Below are 21,973 nucleotides of genomic sequence, written 5' to 3'. Positions count from 1 at the left end.
CCGCAACAAGAGAAGCCACTGCAATGAGAAGCCCGCACACCGCTTGCTGCAACTAGAGAAAGCCTGCGCACAGCAACGAAGACCCAATGCACCGCCAAAAATAATAATAAATTAATTTTTTTAAAAAGAAGCTTCAAATTTCTTCATTCTGGTATTAGTGAATAAATGTATATAAATCTGTATGAAGAATCATACTCTGACATAGATGAGTCTCGAAGGAAAAAAACGCAGGCATAAAAATGTTACCTGGGTTATTTACAACATCAAAAAATTACAAGCAACCTAAATGTCCTACAGAGAGGCAATAAATTATAGATAATTATAAATAACTTATATCACTGAGCCACTTAATGGAGTATGATACAACCATTGAATTGGTAATAAAAGCAAAATGCAAAATTGTTTCGCTGCTATCATTACATTTAAATATTTTAAAAATAGTAAATATATAAAACCTTAAAGGAAAATTGGACTTTTTAATGAACAGTATAATAGGCAGATTTTATTTTTCTTCATTCCCATGGAGTTCAATTAATGCTGTAATAATAGAACATAAAAATAATAAAATCATTTTTAAAATCTTTCTACCTATTTGTTTTCAAGTCACAGGATGAAATTTCCAGGTGCTGGATGCTATATTGGGCTTTGTGACTACTTCCTAAGACCCTCTCTTGGTTCATACCATGATTTTATTTGAGGTATCACACCTCTACTAAGCATCTCACATATGTTGCCAGATGCTGAATCCACAGCTGGCTCTAGGGCTTGGAAAGGGAGCTCAGTGCTAAGCTAATCCACAAATACCCCTCCCTTGGTACCATTATCAGTTCAGGGATGGGCATGTAATCCATTTGAGATCAAGGACTCATGAAGAGAGATTTCTGGAACATTTTGGGACCTACTGTCTCTTACTAGATATGAATAAGAAAGCCCCAGATGATCCAGACTTAGCATGAAACTGACTGTGCAGCTGACAGAACTGAATAACAGAAGCAGGTGAGTCTTTGATGATGTCCTTAAGCCACTGGATTGATCAGCCCTGAACCCTGTCCTCCTTTGGACTTTCATTACCTAGACAAAAAATTCCATTCAGGTTTAAGCCTGTTCTCACTGGATTTTATTTTATTGTGACATACTCCTTACTTATAGGAAAACCACGACATTTTCAAAAAGATTGCATTATTTCTGAGGAAAATGGAGCTAGAAAAGCTTCCGCTACTGTCTGAACGTCTCTAGAGGGCTGTGGATGACTTTCGCATATCTGTGACAAAGTCTACATTAATTAAAATACATTATTACCCTATATTGAAGAGGGTTTGCTGACTAGGTCAACTGAGGATGATATTCTAGGAATACCATTCATTTCTCAAAGCTTTCTGAACTATATTTTTGGGTAAAGTCAGGTTTCTAGAATATCATGAAATTTATACACACAAACATATATATGTGTGTTTACAAATATCTAACTTGTACATATATGCACACATACATGTATAGAGATACATAAATATATATATACGTATGTAAATATATATCCCTACTCCTAAAAATTGCCTTTATAGAGTAAGGATATTATACAGATTTTAAGGGAGGCAGATATAAAACACAGTCAAAAGAAAAGTAGCTCCAATCTTTAACATTGCTTTTATCCATTATGATATTCCATGTTTCTTACATAAAATCCAACAAAGCCAATTCTTCCCAGAGTTAGCATCTTCTTATTAACTGGTGTGCTCTTTCTTACTCACAATGAGAACTACTCAATCTATTTGTGTTTTCTTCTTTGCTTTGGTTTCCAGGAACCCCAGGCTTTGTTCTCACTTGCAGTGCATTTGTTTATCTTAAGTTATCTTCCTCCCCTATCTCTTCCCAGTCTTTTGTTAAGTCTTTTTATTACAATTCTAAAGGGTTATATTTTATTGTATCTGTGTTTTAAAAACATTTATTTATTTATTTATTTGGCTGCTCTGGGTCTTAGCTGCGGCATGCGGGATCTTTTTCTTTTTCAGTCATGGCATGAGGGATCTAGTTCCCTGACAAGGCCCCACATTGGGAGCGAGGAGTCTTAACCACTGGGTCCCCGTATTTGTGCTTTTTAATGTAAGTGACTCAGATTCCTTTTGGACATAGGTGGGGCATAAGTATATTGTAATTAACTAAGTGTGACTGTAATAATTATTATTAATCATCACCATCGTGAGCTTGAATAATAATTTGATTTTATCCATTCCAATATTCATAGTAGAGACCAAATATTCTTGTCCTCTTTTTTGAAGTGCTGGAAGACCTTCCCAGATCAGAGCAATAAGAAGTCAGCAGTTGCTTTGTGCCTCTCCTTTCCCGGGTGATTGCCATACAGGTCATCATCGTGCTACTGAGCTCCTTCCCTGTCCCTAATCACCATTTAAGGGAACATAGCCATCCTTTTCTAACAGCACTCTTTCTGAGCAGGAACGAGATCCTTTCTCTCAACTAATTGACAAAGAACCTTGAAGAGCTGCGGTGCTTCTGCCAGCAAGTGTATAATTCCTTTATGTGTCTACACTACTCCTCTGTTGGAAACTCTGTGCCTTCAAGTGTTTGACACGCAAAAGCCAACTGCTAACTGGCTAGCTCTGAAGAAAAGCATTGAGGATGCTTCTCTAGAAAAATGGAGGTCTCTTTCACCCCAGTCCCAGCCCTGGCAGTCATTATGTGGATAGAACATCCACTGTGATAACAGTCCTCCAACTGTTGAAGAGTTGGAAGTTCCTTGGGCTTTACCAATTCTATATATTTAACCAACAGCTCCTCTGATGGTCTTTTCCTGAGCCTCTCTTATCAGAGATCTTGCTGAGAAGCTCTCTGAAATATCTTTACCTATTTATTAGGACACTGGATCCTGTTTGGCTTTGGTCATGTAAATAATTTGGAGGGAAATAAGGTCTATGATTATCCCTACAGGGTGAGTCTACTATCTTGTGAAATAAAATACAATGCCCTGAAACTCACCCTTCTTAATGCCTCCCCAACAGCCTCTGATGATAGTTTCACAATAGCTTAGCTAAACATTTTAATACTCACTCCTGATGGAAAAGAACCATATCTCATCAGCTTCCATTATGATTTATGTCAGGGAGGTTATAAATTCCTTGATTTCTCCAGGTTCCATTAGCTGTTACTGCTCCCATGCCAAACTATGGGCACGATTTACCCTTCCCCTACCTGGCACAAACTGCTAGTTATTCCCCAATAGCTTTCCTCTCCTTCTTGCATAATAATATAATTTTATCTAGGGGCACATGGCTGCCCAACTAAACATCACATTATCCAACTTCCCTTGCAGCTAGGTATAGTGACCATCTGAATAAATTTTGGCCAATGGAATACAAGTGGAGTGACATGTTCCCATGTACATCTCTGACTTATGTCCTTAAAAGGAAGGAAAATGCTTTCCCTTTCTATTTTCCTACTTCCTGTTGGCTAGAGCATGGACATAAGAGCAGGAGCTGGAACATGAGACAGATGCCATATGTTGAGGATGGCAATAGGGTAGAATGAGCCTGGGCCCCACATGATTGTGGAGCCCCACATTAGTCCAGGGCTTCTTATACCTCAGATTGTTACATGACAGAGAAACAAGCTTCTATCTTATTTAAGCCACTGTTATTGCAGCTAAACCAACATCCCAACTGAAGCAATTCATATGAATACATCCATATCAGAAGGGTACTTTGCAAAAGGAACTTTTCTAAGAAGGATAAGCATAGAGGGAAAAAGAGCTGAAGTCAACAAGCTGTTAGCACAAAATTCCTATCCTAAGAAAAGCCAAGTCTAATCTCAGACCTCTTGGTTAAAACCATTTACTGGATACACAGAACATTTTTCCTTTTCTTAATACGATGTCCCCTATTAAGAAATTCTTTTGTTGTCAGGACTTCCCTGGTGGTCCAGTGGGTAAGACTCCGTGCTCCCGATGCAGGGGGGCCGGGTTTGATCCCTGATCAGAGAACTAGATCCCACATGCATGCCGCAATGAAGATCCTGCAACTAAGACCCAGTGCAGCCAAAATAAATAATAAATAAATAAATAAACAAATAAATACAAAATGAAAATCTTTTTTTGAAAAATTAATTATTTTGTTGTTCTTCTTGGGCAATTCCTCCCTTCACTCTCTTCTTTGCTTGCCATTCCACTGACACATTCTGATTAATGCTATTGGATCATCCAAAGTTGGATTCCAAATACCTTATGGTTCTTAAGATGGAGAGTAGGCAGAAGAAAGTTGGGACCTGGAAATGAGGGAAGGGTTAAGTCCTCAGAGCGTTCACTGAAGGATTTCACATCAGTGTATCTAAGAGAATACAGCTGAGAGAACTATATCACTCACAGCTGCCTTGGTAACTAAGCATTATCAAGCCTTTTAGGATTTACGCTGAGAGGATTAAAGTTGTAGAGAACCTATGACTACACATGGCCCGTTTCTTCTTAGGAAATCAGATTCACGGCCAATGGGTTATGAGTTGCTTTTGAAGGAATCCAATCAGGCTGAAGGTGATCATTCTGAGAAGTGGAAAACGAATCCAAGAACTGACTAGTGATCCCCCTAAAATTTCTGACAGCTCTGAGATCTTAGGACAGGGGTAAGAAAGACCTATAAATATGTGTCCATGCTGAATCAATTTCGTAACAGATCATCTCAGGGGATGAAATACTGAAATAAGATACCTACATGATTGAAGATGGGACTAGGGAACAGGCCACAAGAATACACTTGTGATCAGCTGCTGGAATTTCTCTGTTCTGTTCAATTTCTTAGTGCAGGTACAAGAGCAAGCAAAAGCAATTGATTCTTATAGATTTAATATAACCTTAGCTGATGGATTGTAAACTGTTACATGGTTTCAGAACCACTTGAAAAGTTTATTAAGACAGCAGTTAAACCAGGAGGTCAAAGGCCCTGAGGAAGATGGATGGTCTTCTTCAGGGCCATCCTGGAAAGAAAAATACTGCCCCCCAAATAGCATAGTTCTTGTCCAAAAACCTCAAGACATAGAATGAACTTCAGCAATATCAGGAGAGATATATGACATATATAGCTTTGGTCTTTAAGAAGGGCACACTGTTTCAAGAGAAGATGCCAACTGGGGTATAACATAAGAGACCTGCCTCAGTATGGGTTTTTTTACTGGCTGATGAGTCAGAAGTGGTTCTACACATATCCTCCTAGAAGGTTATAGAGTAAGACTGTGCTTGCTCTTATCTGTGTTTCCTTGAAAGATTTCTCTGAGATCTCCCAGAGACTGATCATCTTGATAAAAGCCAAGGCCATGGAGAGTACTATAGACCTGATGTTTAAAGACTTTGCTGCCTAGGACTTCCCTGGTGGCGCAGTGGTTAAGAATCCGCCTGCCAATGCAGGGGACACAGGTTCGATCCCTGGTCCGGGAAGATCCCACATGCCGGGGAGCAACTAAGCCCGTGCGCCACAACTACTGAGCCTGCACTCCAGAGCCCATGAGCCACAACTACTGATCCCACGTGCCACAACCACTGAGGCCCACGAGCCTAGAGCCCATGCCCTGCAACAAGAGAAGCCACTGCAACGAGGAGCACGTACACTGCAACAAAGAGTAGCCCCCGCTTGCCACAACTAGAGAAAGCCCACGTGCAGCAATGAAGACCCCACCCAGCCAAAAATAAATAAATTAAATAAATTTAAAAAAAGACTTTGCTGCCTATATCTACCTACACCAAAGAGATATTTAATACTAAAACTGAGGAAGCATTAAGAGAAGAGCCCTTGATGTTAAAGGGTGCCATGGCTAGAGTCCTTGAAAATGTGGACCCAGGAAAGCTGGGAAACCAGGCAAGACATACCTAAACCACATATATCGGGGTTACCCCAATTATGATGCCACCGTTTCACGCACTATCCTTATAAAAGATTACAGAAAGGTGACTAAGGTATAGTAGAATTGGTAATGAGTGATTTCACTACAGAGAAGCCATGGACTTCACCTGTAATTTTGCAATCCAAGCTGCATGCATCAATGATTCCGTGAAGACTGTAGGATAATCAATACCATGACCAAACCGTATGTTCATCCAATGCCAAGAATTGATTCTCTCTGGAGTTACAGGGTCTGTTAAGGGTCGCCCATCATTGATTGGCTCATGTGATATTGCAAAATTAAAGCAGTCCAGGAAAAATGTATGAAGACTGCTTCAGACACGGCAGATAAATGCATCACCTCCTCTACCACAGGGCATGCTCACTCAGTACACAAAAGGAGGCTCTCAAATTGTTCTATAGAAAGGGAAGACGTATTTAAGTAATTAATATATGGATTGATTTTTAAATCATTTAAATAGAGACCATGTCATTATCGCTTTGAAGGGCGTGAACTCCTTGAAATACATTATCAAACTTTTCCTATGTAAGTTGGTACAACTGAGGCAGGAGATAGATGGGCTCCAGGCTAGACATTTACAACTGGTCTCCTGTTCACACTTCCTGGGGTAAGAAGAAGATGGGCTCCAGGCCAGACATTCATTACTAGCTCCCTGTTTACATTTCCTGAAGCAAGAGACAAGTGGGCCCCAGGACTACATATTTATGACTGGTCTCCTGTCTATATTTCGAGATCTGCACCTCATAAAAACCAGCAACAGAAATAAGGTAAATAACCAGACATTGGACATTTTTATGGCAGGGACAGAGTGGGACTACACCCTGTTAAAAGATCAAGAGGTCATACATTTCCCATCTTGGGGCAAGGGAAACATCGCACATGCGCAGAAAGGCTCCTTGGGGGTCAAAAAGGAGGGGGCACCACCCCATAATACGTGATGCTAAGGCCATCCCATAGGCCTCTGGGCTGTAATCCATCTTGGAAGAAAGTTGCACACGCATGTTGGGGAGGCCCCTAAGGCAGGTCAGGTGTGGAAAAAGCAACCAGATAATTGGCCAAAGGTAAACAAAGACCCAGAAGAACTGACCTATATAAATGACTTAACCGCCTCTTTACTGCACTCCTCCTTATTAGGGAGGATGCCCCACCCTTTCTCTCCAGGTGTGCATCTCTGCCTTGCTTCTATCTTAACTAAACAAAGTGTTTCTCTGTGCGCTCTCCCACTTGTTGCTGTGCTATGTCTCTAATAATAAACTTTGTACCTGTTTTTACAGGTTTGCCTCTGTGAGAAATGCATTTTTCACTGGGGGCAAGAGCCAGGGGGTCTGGTGGCCAGGATTCCTAGTTTTCATCCAGGCTACCCAGGTTCAATTCCTGGGCAGGGAATTAAGATCTCGCTTCACAGCACCACTCATTGCTGCCTCGCCGAGATCACAACCACTATGGAAAACAGTATGGAGGTTCCTCAAAAAACTAAAAATAGAATTGTCATATGATACAGCAGTCCCACTTCTGGGCATATATCCAACAAAACTCTAATCCAAAAAGATACATGCACCCCTATGTTCACAGCAGCACTATTCACAATAGCCAAGACATGGGAAGCAACCTCAACATTCACCAACAGATGAATAGATAGAGAAGATGTGGTATACATATACAATAGAATATTACTCAGCCGTAAAAAAAGAATGAAATAATGCCATTTGCAGCAATATGGATGGACCTAGAGATTATCGCTAAGTGAAGTAAGTCAGAAGGAGAAAGACAAATACCATATGATATCACTTATATGTGGAATCTAAAATATGACATAAATGAACCTATCTAGGAAACAGAAACAGACTCACAGACATAGAGAACAGACTGGTGGTTGCCAAGGGGGAAGGGGTTTGGTAAGGATGGAGTGGGATATTGGGGTTAGCAGATGTAAGCTGTTATATATGGAATGGATAAACAACAAGGTCCTACTGTATAGCACAGACAACTATATTCAGTATCCTATGATAAACCATAATGAAAAAGAATTTTAAAAAAGAATGTATATATATATATATATATATGCATAACTGAAATACTTTGCTGTACAGCAGAAATTAACACAATATTGTAAATCAACTTCAGTTAAAAAAACAAAACAAAACACACCTTCCCTGGGGCTCAAGAACCAAAAGTGAACAATGTTTCCCTGGAGTTCCCATCAGAAAGAGCCTTTCAAAGAAATCTCAAGAAGCTGTGTCAGGGACAGGAGGACTATGGACAGTGGACCAGAGAAAAAAGTCAAAAGGAAAGAAGCGTCAAATACTGTGGGCAGAGGTAGGTGAGAAGAAAGCAAAGTGGACCAGAGCTGGGGAAAGAGACGAGAGAGAAGAAAGGAGATGCTGGGAGAGTCAGGCCAGGATACAGAAGTACCCAGCAAGAAGCACTGCCCCTGATTCCTGCCTTCACTGCAGGCTGGCAGTTCCTGGCAGATATTTTGAAGTGTGAGTTAGTTTCTACAAAGTACATCAAGAGATCCTCCTATACTGAGATTATTGCCATCAGCCATCAACACCTTGGGAAAGCCTCCTACACTTCCCACCTTTGGTGGACATTTCATCTCTGTTTACACAGACCGCCTTCTAGTATAAACCAACCAAGGCCTCTTATTTAAATTTATGTATATCTACATGTGCCTAGAAAATGGCTGAAATTATATACACCAAACTATTAACAGTGGTTAATAACAGTGGCCCTATTGGACTTTTTAAAACAAGGACTATGCATTAGTTAAAATTACATTTTCCTCTCATACTTGCCCTTCCAGACTCAGCAAAGCTCTTGCATTTCCATAGTCTGAGGTCTTAGCTGGCTCTTGCTGCCTCCTTCGACCCCTGCCTCCTCCAGGCTGAAAGCCAGAGATGTTAAAACAAGCAAGCAAGCAAACGGCAATGACTTTAGGCTTCCCTGGCATTGACTCGGGGCTTCTCGGATGTGAATGGTTGCCTGCCTCTGGGACCTGCAACAGTTCCCAGGTCTCTCTGACCATTCTGCCCCTCACATCTTGCCATGGTCCAGAGCACTCCTTCACTATTACATTCATCACACCACATGTCACTGTGGGTTTACATGTCCACCTCTTTTGCTCCTTGAAGGCAAAGGATGAGTCTCTCTATTTCAAACCCTTTAACATTTGGCCTAGGGCCTGACACATAGTAGGACTTCATAAATGTTTGAATGTATGAATACCCAAGCTCTCATTGGCTCAACTGTCCTTTTCCTTCATGCTGTGAAATAATCTGCTCACCTTTGAGAACCACTGCCCTATGCCTCATTTCTGTGACTAGCACCTCCACCCAGACCTGAGAATCTGCCTGAACTTAAAACCCTAGACTTCCTGCTGCCACCACTCCATAGTGTAAAGAGATCATTATCAATATTATTAAAATCCCTTACCTGTGTACCACACTGCATAGCTTTCAAAGAGCTTTTCCATGCAATATCTTGCTATAGCCGGTCAGCCATGGCCTGATTGTTCCGCCTTACCCATGAGCGGTTTCCTATGAATCATGAAGTTCAGAGTTTATATGATTAGCTCAGGGTCATTCAGCTGGCGAGAGGCAGAGTCAGCACTCAGACTCATGCCTTATGAATACGTGCTATGTGTCCTTTCTCGGGCCACTTACACTGGTGGTGCCCCAGATTTCATCAGCTAGTGCTGCCTGCACTTCTGTGTTTGACTGAAGCATAGCTCTTCTTAAAAATCCTTTCCCTGATCCTAAGATCTAGCACTTAAATGTACTACTGTACTTCTAGAGACCAATGACAGTCCCACGTGGGGGAAACTAAATGACAAGTTGTCACTCAGCATTGGACAACAGGATATGTCCAGGCCCACCGGTCTTGTAATACTGATCCATGCCCTGGAAATTCTGGGACACCAGGGAATTCTGCTATAGCAAATACAGGTCAAAGCCTGCTGGTAGGGCCTAAATCCCTATCATTGAAGTTGAACTGACTCAGATCACCTCACCCTAGTACTAGAAGGACTTTGTAATTCTCTGGGTCTGGAGAGGCCAAGGGTAATTGAGTGTGCTGAGGCATGAAACCATCATCCCATGGCCATTCTTAATCCTTGGCAACCCTTTCTAGAGGGCTAATCTTTCTTATCCTTGCTAAGCATTATCCTGGTGTTTTCAAACAGACCCTGGGCTTCCGGTGTGTTAAACTTTACATTTCAATATTTTCCAAATTTATGGAAACGATGTGGAATGACAACTGATATTTATTGAAAGCCCACTATATGCCAGGCACTGTACTGAGTGCCTTATTTGTTTTCCACCAGAGTCTCACAAAGGCAGACATTATCCTCACTTGAAATACAAAGATAACACAACATTGCAAATTAACTATACCCCAATAAAATTTTTTTTTAAAAGGGGGACTTCCCTGGCAGTCCAGTGGTTAAGACTTCATGCTTCCACTGCAGGGGTCACGGGTTCGATCCCTGGTCAGGGAACTAAGATCCCACAAGCTGTGCAAAAAAAAAAAAAAAAAGAAAAGATATACAAGGAAATCAAGGCCTCCAGAGATTTAAGTATCTTGACCTACATCTTGTCAAAGGCACGTGTCTAGTAACTGGTTATACCATCATTTGAAGCAAGTCATCTTATTCCAGGTCCCATGCTCTCTCCATCACCACTGTGCCTTCACTAATGTTATGATACTATGTGACCAATTATCTTCTGCCATCATTACAGCCACATGGGGGTTAGGGGCTCACCCACAGATACTTCCTGAACGTCCAATATCTTTCTGTTCCTTTCTTTGTTAATTCTAGGAACGCTCAGTCAAGAAAGACATCTTCTATGATGGTTTCTCAAAAAATTAAAAATAGGACTACCATATGATCCAGTAATTCTACTCCTAGGTATTTATTCAAAGGAAATGAAATCACTATCTCAAAAAGATACCTGCTGAGAGGGCCATTTGTAGCGGCGCTGGAGGCTGCGTTTGGCAGGCACTGCGAAGACGTGCGCAGGAGTGAGGCCCCCCCGGCCGCTGCAGCCCCTCGCCGCTGCGGTCACCTCGCTTCTCCGCGTCTCAGTCGGGACCCGGTCAGCCCGGGCGCCGCGCTGCCGCCCGGACCGGCCCTCCAGCAGCTCCCGGCCCCCGGGACCCCCGCCAGGCCGCTCGCCCACAGCCCGCCGGCCGCACAGGTCCCTGGAGCCGGGCCGAGGGCGGGCGGCGTCCCCATGGCCACCGCCGGCTGGCGGGACGGCTCCTGCCAAGAGACGTACTGGCTAGTGGTGGTCGGCAGGGGCGGCGGGGGCAAATCGGCGCTCACCATCCAGTTCATCCAGTCTTATTTTGTAATGGATTATGATCCAACCGTCGAGGATTCCTGCCTAAAGCAGTGTGGGATGCGTGACCGGGCAGCCCGGCTAGATATTCTGGATACAGCGGGACAAGAGGAGTTTGGAGCTATGAAAGAACAGTATGTGAGAACTGGCGAGGGTTTCCTGTTGGTCTTTTCAGTCACAGAGGCAGTTTTGACGAAATTCATAAGTTTCAAAGACAGATTCTCAGAGTAAAGGATCGTGATGAGTTTCCAATGATTTTAATTGGTAATAAAGCAGATTTGGATCATCAGAGACAGGTAATGCAGGAAGGACAGCAGTTAGCACTGTAGCTTAAGGTAACATACATGGAGGCGTCAGCAAAGATTAGCATGAATATAGATCAAGCTTTCCATGAACTTGTCCGGGTTATAAGGAAATTTCAAGAGCAGGAATGTCCTCCTTCACCAGAACCAACGAAAGAAAAAGACAAGAAAGGCTGCCACTGTGTCATTTTCTAAGAATCCCTTGAATTTTAGCTACCAATTTCCAGGAAAAGTCCTCATCTTCTCCCTCTCTCCTTACAGTTTACATCACGCTGGTACCTTTCTAGCCTTAGATAAATGATCACCGTAGTAGCCTTAGACCAAGAAGCTGACTAATCCTTTCCATGAAGCGAATCCAATGGTCATTCAAGACAGATTTAAAGGAAACACTAAGGCTGCTTCAAGGATTATCTGATTCCTTTAAAATGGATATCTATATACACAGACACATTCTTTTTTTAAGGACTTACTTTTAATAGGGATGAATCAGTTTTGGAACCTAAGCTGTTTGCCAAACTGAAGTCATAGGTTGTGAAATAACTTTTAACTTATGGAATCATATTTCCTACTGTTACTCTAAATAGAAACACAGGGAGGTTTTTTTAAATGTGAATTTTTGCCTATCTCTAAAAATTTTGATGTCAACTTTAGTTAACCTTAAATACACTGAACTGAATCCACAAAAGTGAGACATCTCAGACCTTTACCGATGCTATAGCCTTTGTTTTCCAGTGGCCAAAATACCTATTGTATTTATAGGTTAAAAACTGTGTGTAAAGCCTTTACTATTATTCCTAAAGATAATATTCTATGTGGCCAAATATTTGGACTTATTCTGGACTTAGTCATTTTAGTGTTCTTGGTTTTTTAATTTAACCCTTTTCACAGCCATGTTGAGAGTAAAAATAAATAATTCCTGTCTGTCTTCCTTTTCAAGTATTTCTATAAGGGATTCAAAAAAAACTAAAACTGTTTTTGTTTGTAATATAAAATATGGAATTGATCTTTCCAGGGTCAGAGATGATTAATGTTTTGCTATATACTTTTATACATTATTTTCTTATCAAACCAGTTAACAAGTATTTTTACATGTTTGTAAGCAAATATGCTTTCACAGCATACCTTGTGTATATGTAAAGATAAGTATTTAATTCTCGCTGTGCACTTTTAGCTGACAAAGGAAAAAAAGTCAAAACTACAGAAACTGTGGTAGAGCCTTACATGCTGTTCTGGTCCTGGCTGTACCCACCTTTGGCCAGTCACATAGCTACTCAAGAAACCTTCCCAATAGAGTACAACGGGATGAGAATCTGAAATCACTTCCAATATCCCCTACTAGATATTGACTGTTATATCAAATAGTAAGCGGTAAAACTTTAAATTGACAATTAGTATAACTGTGGATAACTTCTGGTTTTGTTTTTAATTCTGTGGATTGTGTTTAAACAATTCAAAAGTATATTCCTGGTTTTGAGATACTAAGTGGTATTGCACAGTTGTCACTTTATTGAATGTGTACAACAGTTCCATGAAGTTTTTAAAGCATACCCTTGAATAGCTTCAGGTGCTAGAATTAAAATTGATCTGTTATCACACACACACAAAAAGATATCTGCACCCCTAAGTTTATTGCAGTATTATTTACAATAGCCAAGACATGGAAACCACCTGAGTGTCCACTGATGGATGAGTGGATAAGGAGACGGTGATGTGTGTGTGTGTGTTTGTGTGTGTGTGTGTGTAGAGAAAGAGAGAGAGATTGTATGATCTCACTTATTTGTGGAATCTTAAAAAACAAAGAAAACAAAACAAACACACAGAAAAAAAAAAACCCCAAACAAAACAAAAACAACCCCCCCCCCCCGCAAACTCATAGATACAGAGAACAGATTGGTGGTTACCAGATGCAGGAGATGGGCAAAATGGGTGAAGGTGGTCGAAACATAAAAATTTCCAGTTATAAGATCAATAAATCCTGGGGTACAGGACTGGTGACTATAGTTAATAATACTGTATTCTATATTTGAAAAGTTGCGAAGAGAGTAGATCTTAAAAGTTCTCATTACAAGAAAAAAAACTGTAACTGTGTGGTAATGAATGTTAACTAAACATTGTGGTAATCCTTTCACAATATGTAAATATATCAGATCATCATGTTGTACACCTGAAACTAATACAGTGTTACATGTCAATTGTATCTCAATTTTAAAAAAGACATTCTTCCTGATCTCCAAGCTTACTTCAGCCTCTCCTGTTAATGCAAGATTCCACCAATCTATGGACAGAACCTTAAAATTCTCTACAAGAAAGCAGTGAACAGAGGCAGGCATTTCCTTACAACCAGTAGCGAATAAAGAACATCCAGTTGATGTTAGTTGGTGTGTAGATACAAGTCACCAAAGGCCAAGGGGTCTCTGCCCTCCTCCCCAGCTCCATGGTGACCAGACCCAGCCTTGTCTTGGCTCAGAGCCGCTCCTATGGGGGGGAGTGGGGGCAGTCCCAGGTGCACCTTTGAGATAACAATACTGTCTCCTAAAACAAACAGCCATTGTTTCCACACAAAGACCTTCAATGTTTCCTCCATCAACAAAAGGCTACAGCCATCCTGCCAAGAAGACAAAAGGCTGGAAGCCCTTTCAGAAACAGCATGACAGTGGGAGGGAAGGGGTGGAGGCAGGAAGATCATTCTCCAGCACTTTCTCTGCCCAGGAATAGGACTGACTCCACCCATCAGGGACCTTTCTGAATTACTGATCACTCCTGGACTATTCATAATGACAATAATAACAGCTTCCTAATCTGTGAAACGGAAGTAATAATATCTATCCCTTACAGGATTGCTGTCAGGATCAAATGAGATAATAGGTATGAAAGCTCTTTGTAAGGTTTAAAGGGCTGCACGACTGATATGGTTATTATGAAAAGATCGATGGTTCACCCATAATGCCTGCATTAAAAAGATAGATCTATTTTAGCCAGATGAGACTCCAAATAGCCCTGGTGTCTAGACGCACCCGGTTCCTAGAATAAAGCATAAGGGAGAAGAAATGTGCTCAGTATGGCTGACCACTATAGTTTACTGGGGCCCATCCCAGGCCAAACTGCTGTGCAGGTGATCCCTGACTTAGTTGACTGTTCTTTCCAGCCCCAGGAACCCACATCCTGGAAATAAGCCCTTTGATGGGTGGTCCCTCACCTAAGGTCTAATGTGCCAAACTTCACCCCCAATCTTCTTCTTTGCCTGTCTTCAAATATACTTCTTATGCAATTTACACAAAAGTAAATACACATAGTATATTAAAACATGAGAAAATTGTCCATCCTCACTCGTAACCAAAGACCAATAAATTAAGGTAAATTGTACTATGTTATGCCTATTCAGTAATAAAAAATATAAATAAGAATATCCGATGTTAATGAAGTTGTGACAAAAATTGGTATGATCTTACAGTGCTAGCAACATAATAAATTTACATGATTGCTTACAGAGGCAAAATGACAACACATAGCAAGTACCAAGAATACATTCCTGTCTTTGTAGTAATTTTCTCTCCCTGGAAATTCCGAGATAATTCAACAAAAGTGGTGAAAAAAAGCAGCAAGCGTAGATATATTTACCTACTCTAGGCAAATATTGAAATAACAAGAGAAATGTTTTAGCTAATTGTGGTGTGATTGTAGTCATTAAAATGAAAATATAAAAACAACTTACAAACATGAGGAACTATGATATAATTGTAAGTGGAAGTGTACAATATGATACAACTAGGCAAAATATGTAACTATATGGATAAAGTTTGGTAATTAGAAAGTAACCTTTGGTACTGTGGTGGTGAATTGTATTTCAAAATGTTCCTTAAGTTTTTTTATCACCTTTTAAATATGGCAATAAAAAGAAAGAAAAGTAATCAGCTGGAAGAATTCTCTCAAGAGTCTGCTTCTTTTAGGGTAGGGCAGGGAGTTACCTTGATAAGATGTTGATGGGTGTTAATAAATTAATGTATAACAAATTTGCATGCAAAGAGACTGCTTAGAATGTGAGTCAGGCTGCTAGTCCCCAGTTGGATTCCTACTTCTGCCACTTATTTGCTGTGTGGCCTTAGGCAAGCTATTTGTCATATCTAAACTTTTCCCGATTTGTAAAATGGGAGTGATAACAGAACCAATTTCTTAGAGTTATTGGGAGTAGTCAATGAGATAATGTACCTGGCACTGTGCCAGGCACATTGAAAAATTATTCAATAAAGCTTTGTTGTTTGTGCTGTTGATAATGACGATGATGATGGTGGTGGTGGTGGTAGTGATAAACTGGGGTCTTCTGGAGAAAATGCCTTAACTTAAAGTTTTAATGTCAGAAGTGGATGCTGCTCAAATGATACTATCCCTAAATGTGGAGCCAACTACAAATTTGAAATGTATTTTAAAATAGACATTCTAGGGACTCCCCTGGTGGTCCAGTGGTTAAGAATCCACCTTCCAATGCAGGAGACGTGGGTTCAATCCCTGGTCGGGGAACTAAGATCCTACACGCCACGGGGCAACTGAGTCCAAGCACCACAACTAGAGAGCCTGCGTGCCACGACTAAGACCCAACGTAGCCATAAATAAATAAATAGATAAATAAATAAATAATTTTTAAAAATAGACTTTTTTAAAAGGACTTTAATTTTTAGAGCAGTTTTAGGTTCAAAGCAAAATTGAGTGGAAGGTGCAGAGATTTCCCATACACCCCTTACCTCCACATACACACAGCCAGAGTGGTACGTGTTACAACTGATGAACCTATGTTGACACATCACCATTACCCGAAGTCCATACTTTACATTAGGGTTCACTCTTGGTGTTGTACATTCTATGCATTTAGACAAATGTATAATAATGACATGTATCTACCATAATAATGTCATACAGAGTAGTTTCACTGCCCCCAAATCCTCTATGCTTTACCTACTCATTTCAGCTTCCCCCAAGACCCCGGCAGCCACCAGTCCTTTCACTATCTCCACAGTTTTGCCTTTTCCAGAATATCATGTAGTTAGAACCATACATTATATAGTCTTTTCAGATTTGCTTCTTCCTTGAGAGGTATTTTTTACAAACAGACTAAAAGATCAAGTATTTTGAAATTCCCCTAGATAACACAAAGATAAATACTATCAGTAATTGTGTTAGATTCTTTATATATGTTATGTCCATAAGATAAGTATTATTCTCCCTGTTCTACCAACAAGGAAGTGCCTAACATCACAAAACCAATAAGCAGAAGAGCTGGTAACTGAATCCCGTTAGTCTGACTCCAATGTTCTATCTTTCCATTAATGCCAATATGGGTCCTGGAGCATCTGAACCTAGTTTCAGGAATTGACAGGGAAAAGCAAACTGGTACAGTGCATATCCATATCATGGCAGCATATCACATGTCATGGCAGCTCTTAGAAGACAGCATCCTGATAGAACAACACAACAGCCACCCTGCTTTATACCAGATTCTATGGCCAGGACTTGCACCCCCGTCCTTAGGTAGGACATCTTAGTCAGCACACTGACTAGCAAAATTAGGTGGGTCTATTTTAGTGTTTCTTAACATTTTTTGTATTATACCCTAACCCAGGAGCCTCTTTAGACATTGTCTTCCTAATCACCCTCCACCCTAATTAAATTTTAATACCACATATATTCTCTACATTTGCTTATGTACTATAGCCCTTTGGAGAGCCAAAAAGCTATAGAAATATCTAAGTGGGATTTTTTTGCCCTGAAAGAAACTACTTCCACCCCTCTGGGGGCTATATCATCCCCACTGAGAATATATAGTCTAGTTGCAGGTGGCCAGAGCTCAGGGAGGCTGAGGAAGCGGAGATGCCAGACAGGTGAGGTCAGGACCCTGGAGAGCACCAAAGAAGCCCTACTGAGACCATGTCCAAGGCTCAGTGTTGCCTGAAGATTAGCCTGAAGGAAGGAAGGGGCTGGGAGAGCATGGGGCCTAGGAAACTAGTTTTAGTAGTATTTTGTTATGTGTTGTAGGAGCCATCAGAATGTGAAGGCCTCCAAATTCTCTTTCATAAGAATGTTCTAGAGGGGGCTGGAAGTTTGTGCTTATAACTCTTCAGTGGCTCCCCACAGGGTCCTCAGGATAGCATCCCAATTCCATATCATACCTTATAAGACCCTTCATGACCCGCCCCTGCTTAAATGGCCAGCTTGGTCATCTTTTACTACTTTGTTCTTCAAACTGTCTGCTCCAGCCACACGGATGCACTCTCACCAGACCGTGCCCTCTGTCACTTCTGGGACTTGGTACATGCTGTTCTTTCTCCCCAGAAACGTCCCTTGTCTTCACCTCTCTTTCAGGGAGCTAAATTCTCCTCATTTTTCAGCTTTTAGTTTAGAAATTATTTCCTCTGCATGTCCTCATATATTCCACAAATCTGGATACAACTGAAGTAACAGCATCACAGAACTCTGAACTGGTCAGACTGACTATGGAGTATTTTGTCCATTACTGGGCATCATATAGATCAGGCCTAGAGACAGGCAACCAGGATGGTGAGCGTTATGGAATATTTTTTACTATATGCTAGGCACAGAGGTAATGACTTCATGGATATTGCCTCATGTACCTTATGTAACAATCTTATTGGATTGGGTAGGTACAGATGAGAAAACTGAAACTCAGAGAAGTTAAGCAACTTACTCAAGGTCCCTCACCTGGTAAATGGTAGAACCTGGTGTTTGAACCCAAGTCTGTGGAAACTCAGAGCCCATGCCTTCAATCTCTGCATAATATCACTTCTGGAAACCATATTATAATGACTGGCTTAGTGAGAAACTAGAAGGTAACTAATCCAGAGAACATATTACCAAGGAGAAACATGATAGCCACATTCAGTCACAGTGGAAGGGTTGTCACTTCAGAGAGTAACAGGGAAGTAGACGGCTCAATAGAAGGAAGTTCTCAAAAGGAGAAGGCTCAAGGATCAGTCATCTCTGTATATCTCAGTCCAATGTCTGGCATAGAAAGGGGAGCTCTGTGGATGAAAGGAAATAGGGCTTCCCAACAGTAGAAGAGCTGCCCCATGAAAGAGTGAAACTCCCATGGATGTTCCCCACGATGGGGCTGCTTGGTCACCTGACAGAGAACCACAGGCGGGATCTTGGAGAAAGGATTTCTGCATCCTTGAACTAGATGACTTCTAAAGCTCCTGGCCACTTAAGGATTCTGTAATTATTGGACTGAGTCCACGACTCAGACTTTGGCAAGTTACAGACCATCTAGTATTTGTCAGTGCATTGAGATCTCAAAAAGTAGAGAACACGAGTGGATAGAACTTAAGCTTCCCACCCTGAAGCCAGAATGGTTCAGTCTAACTCTGGGGAGCCAGGAACCTCCCAATCTTGCTCCAAAGGCTAACCTGGAAATGGAGATATTTGAGTCATTTATAGAGAAAGGCTCTGCCTGCAGGTTACAGCTGTTGTCACAGGATCTGAAAAAGGAGAGAAACACTCCTTCCTAGCAGATGGTTGAGACAAAAAGTCAGTATGTCAACAAACGAATTTCTGAGAGTCATTGCTGAAAGGAATCAAATGGGCCCCCAAAAATGTACACTGGGTTGACTGTTGTTCCCCATACGCTCTGCCTCCTTTCACTCCATGCTGATGGCCTGTGGTAAACATGCAGAACTGTCCCGTCTATCCCCACAGAGTAAGTCCCAACAGAGTACAACCAAAACAAGTGTTCAGCTTTCCTAGAGGGCTCATACACATGTGGATAGCTCACAAAGATGATGAAATTTTTAACCAAGACTTATATAATCAGACCTTCAGAGTCTACTTGCAAACGATTCATGCATCCTAAAAAGAACAGAGGCTTCTGTGGGGTATAAAGCCAGCTAGTAATGGAGGCACCTTAGTTGCAAGGTCCAAGCTGCAGCTTCAATCAACACACGCATACACACACAACTCTATGAAATTAGCCAAAATTCACTTATGCAAACATTTAAAGAAGCAATTAATAGAAAAGCAAAGCATGTTTATCTGTAGGCCTTATAGCATCTGTTTGGTCCACCTTTATTATTATCTCTAATTCTTTGACTCTATTCTTCCATGGTTCACCGATCTATCTATTCACTTGCTTCTCTCAACTTAGAGACCAAACCTTCCCAGCTTATATCTATAGATCTTCAGATAAGCTTCCCTCAAAGCCTGTGGCATGGTGCTCTTTCACATGGGAGAACCTTAGCTGCACTGACTACCACACCATTTGCATCTTTAATCCTTTTATTAGGGATCTGAGCTCTAAGGCCTGCTGAATCTTTTCCCTCCTGCCTCCAAAGAAATGTGGATCAGACCTAGTATAATAACTCTGTGAAACCCACCAAACTATTTTTTCTGAACAGAAAAGAGTGTCTTGGGACTTCCCTGGCGGCACAGTGGATAAGAGTCCGCACTTCCAATGCAGGGGGTCTGGGTTCGATCCCTGGTCAGGGAACTAGATCCCACACGCATGCCATGGCTAAGAGTTCACATGCCACAACTGAGGAGCCCGGGAGCTGCAACTAAGGAGCCTGCCTGCCACAACTAAAACCTGGTGCAACCAAATAAATGAATAAATAAATAAATAAAAAGGAGTGTCTTCCACTCTTTACAGAAGGGTAAAAACTTCCACCTGCTAATAGAAAACAGTGGCTGTTAAGTAGATATCAGGAACTTGAACTTAAAAAGTGGATTCCCCTTATAACACTTGAAGAAGTAACCTGTATTAAAAGCTTTCCAATAGTCTGCCTTTTTCTCCTGAACTCAGTGACAACTTCTTTTTAATTAAAAAATCTTAAGCTGAAAAGGTATAAAATAGACCAGGGCACAGCCTGCTCGTACAGATGGAGGCTGTCACCACAGATGTTGCCCACAGAGGTGTGTGCCCAGTTGTTGTACACATAGATGTTCTCACACACAGATGTGCACAGAGACAGATGTTACTCACAGAAACAAATGTCCACCAGGAACACGATGTACACCAAAAGCTCCTGCAGGGTGGTCTTGACATAAAGTTCCTGGTTCTCAGCTGTGTTCTCAGTCAAGGTTGTTCCCCAAAGTCCTAAGGGAGGGACATTGGAAAGATGCCCAGGATTCCCAACAGCAGGGCTCCTTCCAGTTACCCTACCTATCAGTCCCTGGACTTTATTCTCATTTCCACCCCAGCCCTTTTACCTGTCACCTTATCCCAGTGGGGCAGTCTAAGGCATCATCACATCCGTGTCTTCCCTCAAACTAGCTCCCTCATACCCTTCTGGGTCCCCAAGAGATGACTGTGCCAGGCTCTCCCTCTGGGAGACCACTAAACTAGCCTCTGTACTCTGGGGCATTCAGCTCTAACGCAGACCATTCACAAACCCCAAAGACACACTGAGATTCCACCTCTTCTTCAGACTGTATTCCCTTCCAACAGCTTCTGTGGACCCCTTCTCCTGACTCCAGTATCTCAGGAGAACCCTCCCCCACCAGGTACCTCTGATGCCACGACAGATCTGAAGGCAGCAACTGGACACCAGGGTCTTGCGTGCCTTCTCCTGGGGTCCATCTTCAGGTTTCTTGGGTTGGGATGGAGGAGGCACCGCACTGGAGACGGTACAGATCCTTGGTGTCCCACGCGGGGAGGGGGCGCCAATGTAGGCAGCGTTGTCCCAGGCTCCACTCCCCAGCTTTTGTAGCTCCTGCCCCTCGGGACATTGCACAGCATTCATGGGGAATGAGGCAGGAGACCTGGCACCTCAGGTACCCACTCTCACCTGGGAGGAAGAGAGAACAAAGGCACAGCCCAGCCTTGCCAGCAGAGGGCAAAGGAAAGGGAGTGTGAGAGCAGCTGGTCTCACACAGCCTCTGTCTCCTGCCTTTTGTAGGAGGAAAGCAGGTGCCTGTTCAGGGGAATAGGAGGGTGTGGAGACTGGGGCTGGAAGGAAGGAGGGGTGAGAGAGGTGAATGTTGTGGGGAGAAGAGGGCTGCTTGCAGATGGGGCCTGGGAGGGATGGTCCTGAGTCAGACAAAAGAGGTGATAAAAGAGGTGATGAAAGATCAATGGGTGGGGCTGGGAGGAGAGGGAGGCTGGCCGACTCCACAGCAGGTCTGAGTTCATGTCCACTAAAAGCTCCTGAAAGGGCCGCCATGGATCGGGGTGGGGACCAAGGGCAGGCACAGGAGACTGAAAAGTGTTGCCTCCCTCCCAGGCTCAGCCAACAGCGTCTGAGGCTCTTTTACTGTCTCACCTGGAGCTGCCCCCTCTCCTACCTCGTTCCACCCCCACAGCTGGGGGAGAAGGATAGTGGCAGGAGGACCCCCTGCTTCAGATACTTAAGGGACAGGCTTTCTGGCCACTCATGAGGAGGGGAAAAGCCTGCAGAGTTCCAGCTTATCTGTATCCTTTTTTCCGAGGTCTGCCCT

At 42.2% G+C, this 21,973-nt stretch overlaps 1 protein-coding gene and 1 pseudogene across 1 annotated transcript in view; one reads left to right on the top strand and one right to left on the bottom strand.

Moving 5' to 3' along the window:
• Nucleotides 1-21,279, bottom strand: part of PKD2L1 (polycystin 2 like 1, transient receptor potential cation channel) — a 33,649-nt gene extending 12,370 nt beyond the window's left edge. The window contains 2 exon segments of the mRNA XM_065893895.1: nt 20,520-20,633; nt 21,045-21,279. Coding sequence (XP_065749967.1) covers nt 20,520-20,633; nt 21,045-21,279 — 349 coding nt within the window.
• LOC136136316 (ras-related protein R-Ras2 pseudogene) lies at nt 11,130-11,734 on the top strand (annotated as a pseudogene).
• Nucleotides 21,280-21,973: the final 694 nt, after the last annotated feature.

This window comes from Phocoena phocoena, chromosome 16 (genome assembly GCF_963924675.1).
Source record: "Phocoena phocoena chromosome 16, mPhoPho1.1, whole genome shotgun sequence".
Lineage (NCBI taxonomy): Eukaryota > Metazoa > Chordata > Mammalia > Artiodactyla > Phocoenidae > Phocoena > Phocoena phocoena.
This window is presented reverse-complemented; position numbering and strand designations above follow the sequence as displayed.